At 37.4% G+C, this 6,000-nt stretch overlaps 1 protein-coding gene across 2 annotated transcripts in view; it reads left to right on the top strand.

Moving 5' to 3' along the window:
* The first annotated feature begins 3,638 nt into the window (after window positions 1–3,638).
* The window catches only part of LOC137943895 (kinesin-like protein KIN-UA), a 63,306-nt gene continuing 60,944 nt past the window's right edge, over window positions 3,639–6,000 (top strand). For both annotated transcript variants that reach the window (XM_068789321.1, XM_068789322.1), the window contains exon 1: window positions 3,639–3,911. In XM_068789321.1, the coding sequence (XP_068645422.1) occupies window positions 3,749–3,911 (163 nt within the window). In that variant the 5' untranslated portion in view covers window positions 3,639–3,748. The remainder of the gene's footprint in view (window positions 3,912–6,000) is intronic.

The following is a 6,000-nucleotide window of genomic DNA, read 5'->3' as shown; positions in this document are numbered from 1 at the left end:
AGTCCATTACTTAAAAAATTATTTGTGTCAGCCAATGTTACATTCATTGGGGATCAACCGTTTTATTCCTCCAATGTTGGTCCTCCTAGATTTTCTTATTCTCTAGGTATGCCTAAACCAGTTGTACCACAGGAGGATCCTTTGCCATAAGTATGCAGCCACCACGTACTCCAGAGACTCCTGCTCCTTTGGTTGATCATCCACCTATGCCATCTGTTGATCTGTATGAGGTTAGTACCTCCTCCTTTTGTTGCTCCAATTCCATTTGGTCTTATAATCGATACTTGACCCACTATTATTTGTGAAGAACCCTGATCTTGCACTCAAAAACCTTCCACTTCTCACTTATTGTCCAATTATATGTCTTTTGATCGGTTTTCTCTTAGTTGGTGTTTCTTCCTTGTGACTCCTTATGTCTCTATTCAGTTAGTATAAGAAGCTCTTAAACATCCAGGGTGGAAAACAACCATGGAAGAGGAGATGTCAACTTTATGTAAAAATCAAACATGGGACTTGGTGAACTTTCCCATGCATATAAAACCTGTGGGATGTAAATGGTTGGTTACTGTTATACGCAATGTCAATGTCAACATTGTTAGATTAGTGGCCAAAGCTTATATTTAGTGCTATGATGTTGACTATGAACAAACATTCTCTTTAGTGGCTAAACTGAATTTGATACGTATTCTTATCTCCCTTGCTCCAAATTTCAAGTGGACTCTTTATCAACTTGATGTTAAGAATGCAGATCTTAATAAGGACTTACAAAAAAAAGTTTACATGGATCAATTTCTTGGGTTTGTAGTTGAGGGGGAGTTGGTATGCTTAAAGTGCAAAATCTTTATATGGGATAAAACAATCACTGAGAGCATAGTTTGACAAATTCAGCAAGGTAGTACTTTGATTTGGCTTTACTAGGTGAGATGTGAATCATTATGTCTTTGTGAAACTTACCAAGAAAAGAGTAATACTCATGCCTATATATGTAAATGACATTTCCTTGATAGGAAGTGATCTAGTTGCAATTCAGCAAGTGAAAGATGGGTTGTGTAGAGAATTCCAGACCAAATACTTAGGTTTGGGGTGGGCATTGGGTTGGGTTTCATAGGGAACCTGATTTGTCTTTACTCAAAAATATTGGGTTTATTAGGAATTAAATACCCTAATTCTAAATTAATGAGAGCAATAATAATAATCATGAAAGAAGGAAAAACAAGTAACAAAAATAACAACAAGATTTATACATGTTCGCCTCAAGGTGAGACCACGTGCTGTCTTCTATCGTTGCAGTAATCAACTATGAAAATGAAATAGTTTACAAGAGAAATTGCACACACTTACATGTGTTTTTCTGTAACCTCTCTCAGCTGCAACTATGATGCTCCTCGGATTATAATATAACCTAATAGCGGTGCCCCAAATATAAACAGAAAACTAGGGCAATTGCTTTACAAGAGTAAAATTCTTAAACTGCCCTTAATAAAACAACATTCTATATATCGTGGACCTTTCGGGGGCTCCCTGCCCCCTTCCAACCCCCACAGTAACCTTAACGTGAAGGTCGATCCGCGTACTAACTCAATGTAAGACATTGATTAGGAATCACAACTTAACAGGGTTTGGGTTTTGGTCTCACCTTCCAGGTTTGAGAGAGGGAAGAAAAAAAACCGTTGGGTTTCAAGTCAAGGACATATTTCCCCATACCTGACTAGTGGGGACAAGACGAGGATATAAAATGGGCTAGAGACAACCTTGGATTGGGCACAGATGCATGGAGTTTAAGGGGACAAGGCGGGGATGGACCAAGTTTAAGTTGGGTTTACGGGTATGAGGTTGTGATGATGGTGATCGGGTTACAGTTGGGTTTGATGTTTCACATATTTGTGTTTTTTTCCTATTTGGGTTTTAATGTCAAGGTTCATGGCCGGGTTCGGTTTTCAAGAAACTTGACCCCTATCGAACCCATGCCCACCCTTACTTAGGTCAACTTAAATACTTCCTAAGATTGAAATGTTGTAATCCTGGTGTGGCATGATCTTGTCATAGAGGAAGTATGTACTTGATTTGTTTAAAGAGATAGGGATGCTTGGATGTCAATCAGTACGTACTCTTGTAAACACTAATGTTAAGCTAAGTGTTGGTTCTAGAAAAGAAGTAGATGTGAAAAAAGTTTCAAAGGATTGTAGGCAAGTAGATCTATCTCACTCTTACTAGACCTGACATATCTGTTATTGTAATTAATATCGGCTAGTATACACATAAGCCACAAGTATCTCATTGGAAAGCTTTAGAGCAAATACTTTGATATTTATCTCTTGGACAAGGTCTTGTATACATATCTTATAGTCTTGTCAATATTGAAGGTTTTGCTGATGCTGATTGGGCTAGCTCTCCAAATGATATGAATTTTACGTCAGGTAATTATACCCTAGTTGGTGGTAACTTAGCAACTTGGATGAGTAAGAAGCATAATGTGTTGCTCATTCTAGCGTCGAAGCTAATTATAGCGCTATGACAATGCAATAAGTGAAATATAGTGGGTACAATATTTTCTTTGAGAACTTGGGTTCCATAATGATACATCAATGACACTCCATTATGACAATCAAGTACATACATGTTGCATCAAATTCATTTTTTTATGAAAGAACCAAACATATTGAGATTAATTATCATTTCTTCCTAGAGAAACTACAAATTGGAATATGCCTTGAACGTGCCTCTTCTTAGAATCAAGTTACTAATATTTTTACCAAAACAGTTGTAGCAGGGATACTTTGGTTGACTTCTTCCAATCTGGGTATTTATGATGTTTATGCACCTATTTGAGGGGGAGTGTTAAAAGGGCTAATTTTGTGGTCTTATTTATGTAATTTTTCTTTATTTACTTGTCTTTTTTCTCTCAACCCATTCTAAGGGCATTATCATAACTTTTACATAAAAATTAATTAAATAAAGTCAAGGAGAAGAGGTTAGGGTCGAACTCATACCTTAACACTCTCACTTTCATATCCTTCAATCACCTCATGTATCTTCTTCATCTTCTTTTTCTCCTTTCTTGATTCCTTTTCACTTTCACCTCTTTTTTTTTTTTTTTTTTTTTTCACTTCACACTCAAAGACAAGCCTTTAAATCACTTAATCACGAGCCCCTATAATCTAACAAGCTCCACCAAATTCAACTTAGTTATGCTAAACTTTGATTAAGTTTTTGCTGTCTTTTTATTCTCAATCCCATATGATCCTCTAACATATATTTTGTTACATAACAAACTTTGGTTAGCTATTCTAATATTGCACCTTTATGTTAATTCAATATTATCCGAGATAGCATCAGATTTTATATTGTAAATCATAGATGATTGAGACGGGGGACGGTTTTGCCCCCCCCCTTTGTGTCTGCTGGCTAGGGAATATCTATTGCCTTCATCTACGTCCGGAGTGTCTAGGACAGGCCAGCATGATTTATACTCTCTCACGAGTAGCCAAAATGCCGCCTTCCACTTTTTTTTTAAAAAAAAGAGTAATTGGACTCGATCAATTGATCGTGCCGGCCTCAACGGTCCTTTTTCTTTGTTCCTCTGAAGTCTCCTCTCTTTCTATAATCTGCAAAACCATCCCCCGCACAGTACTGCAATCTGCTTCAGGAGATTCTTCTTCTTCGCCTTCGTGCGGCTAACTCTTTCTGTTTTTGACTCTCGTGGAATTTCGCGAAAAATTTGTGCCTGGTTTATGTTTGTCTCTCTCTAATGGCGTCAAGCTCGGCCTTGAGAGCTTCTCTCCGGTCCGAGAAGCAGATAACCGTGCGCTCCAGCGGTGCTGGACACGGGACCATTCGTTCGAAATTACCTCCTTCAAAACGATCGGTAGCAGCCGGTTCCAGGGTTCACATCAATGAGGACGATGCTGCTAGTAAACTTTCTATCTCTCTCTGTCATCAAGCTCTCACATTTTTTTGCAACTACTCTTTTATTGTGATTATTTTGGGGGGTTTTTCTGTACATTTGGGTTGTTGCTGTCAATTTTTCCTTTTCTTTGTCTCTTCATGTTATTTTAGATTATACGATTTTAATGGATCCTTTTTCCTCAAGGGTGGGAAGAAAGTTGATTTGAATGAAAAAAAATAAATAGACAAATGAGCTCATAAAATTGTGCCCTCAGAAAGGAAGATGGTATCAAGGATGGAACAGAATTACCTTAACAGAGACTAAACGTGCATTGCATTCTATAAACAGCGACCCCTTCTTGTGCTAAATGATGGGTTGTCATAGTGGTTGGTTGTGGTTTATGATTTACACAAAAGTGAATAATTCTACGACGAAGTTTGCAAGGTTCCAACTATTATTGAGAACATCTTTCAAACAACAATGATATGCGCAAGGACCTGTAAGAACTTACACCGCTCCTCCTCCCACATATCAAAGATCATTGGAAAGAAGTCTCCACATTCACTGTTTAGCATTAGATTCAGCAGCCGGCTTGGTTTCCCATCCTAGCCACCTAAAGCTAAATGTTGATGGGTGCTCTTTGGGAAAACCTGGGCTAGGTATTGAGGGGTTATCAGAAATCACTGAGGGATCTGTTCTGCTTACATTTTCAGAGCATTGCCCCCCTGTGGCTCAGCTAAAGCAGAAATTAAAGTGATCCTGCAACGTCTTAAGCTTTTTTGCTCCACTTCTTAGTGCAGGTTCTCATAGAAAGGGACTAAGCAATTGGTATAAGTTGGATGGACAATCCTCTCCTCCTTGTTGGAGATTTCTCTATGTATTTGAAGAAATTAAAAAACTATTTAGCTCTCTTGATGTATCTTGCAAACGCTCTTTGCAATCTGCCAATAGCGTACCGGATAAGTTGCCTAAGTAAGGGTGAGTGTTTCCCTTTATATTCTTTCACATTTCCTTTATGCAATAAAGCCTATCACCATTTAAAAAAAATACTTAGGAGATGTCAGCCATGGAATTTTAACCCTAATTACAATTTTCAAATGACAGATTACCCTTATGCTGCTTAACTACCAAAAACCTTTAAAACATAAAATTACATAAAAAAATGCTATCAACCAATGACAGGGAATAGAAAGAAAATCAATGTATAAATATGGTTTATTCAATGTGACATAAACACAGTGAGATATTTCCACTGCTGCTGGTGTAATCCACTAAATAATCCATTGATAAATGCTTAATGAAGTTCCAAAAAGTGTAGTGGAAATACCATAAAAAAGATAGCTTTCACAAGCTATGAACAAAATAAGGGAGAACCTTTTGTTGATGTTCAATAGGTGCCCCAGTTTGCTATTTGAACTTTCTCTGTTACTCTTAGGCTACACAAACATTTGATGGACACATATTCTCAAATTTTATCGTGTTTCTTTTGTTTCCCAAGCATAACCATGTTTTATCGTTGCTAGAAAAGCTATTGAAGGGTATTTTCATCATTTTACATCTTCAGATGTTTCTGATTTCTACACCATCGTATTCTACATTTTTTTGAATATCTCTAGACTTAATTTCATGTAATTTAGTTACGTAGAACGCGAGATATAAGGGTTTAAGTGAGTTAAGTGTCTAAGGGGCATGTTTGAAATATTTCTAATCTCACTTGTTAAATAGAAGGGGGGTCGAGCTCGACCCCTAATGAGACCTCTTTCAAGAATCTCTTTCCATCTTTCTTCTCCATCGTTCTTTCTTCTTCAATTTCTCCTCTTTTCCTTTCTTATTTTACACTTTGACATGATATCCGAACAGTGAATCACAATTGGAAGCCTGTAATTTGGGTTTTTCTCCTTCATTAAAATCTGCGTCATCCTAGAAGAAGAGCTCTTGAGGTTATGCCCTACTGGTTTAACAAAAACCAAATTTTCTTCTTCTTTCCTGCTAAAACCTTGGGGTTGTTGGTCTCTGCTACCCTTAAATATAGTTATTGATGAGATAGAGTCCTTGAAGGACCTTTGATTTGGGAAAATCCCCCTTCTACTTGGTATGCAACCCAATATGAGCTT

Source organism: Aristolochia californica, unplaced genomic scaffold (assembly GCF_029961685.1).
Source record: "Aristolochia californica isolate CCGP_79_NKW_82.1479 unplaced genomic scaffold, dmAriCali1.0.hap1 SCAF_11, whole genome shotgun sequence".
Taxonomy (NCBI): Eukaryota; Viridiplantae; Streptophyta; class Magnoliopsida; order Piperales; family Aristolochiaceae; genus Aristolochia; species Aristolochia californica.
Note: the sequence above shows the minus strand (reverse complement) of the source record. Positions and strands in the feature narration are given on the sequence as shown.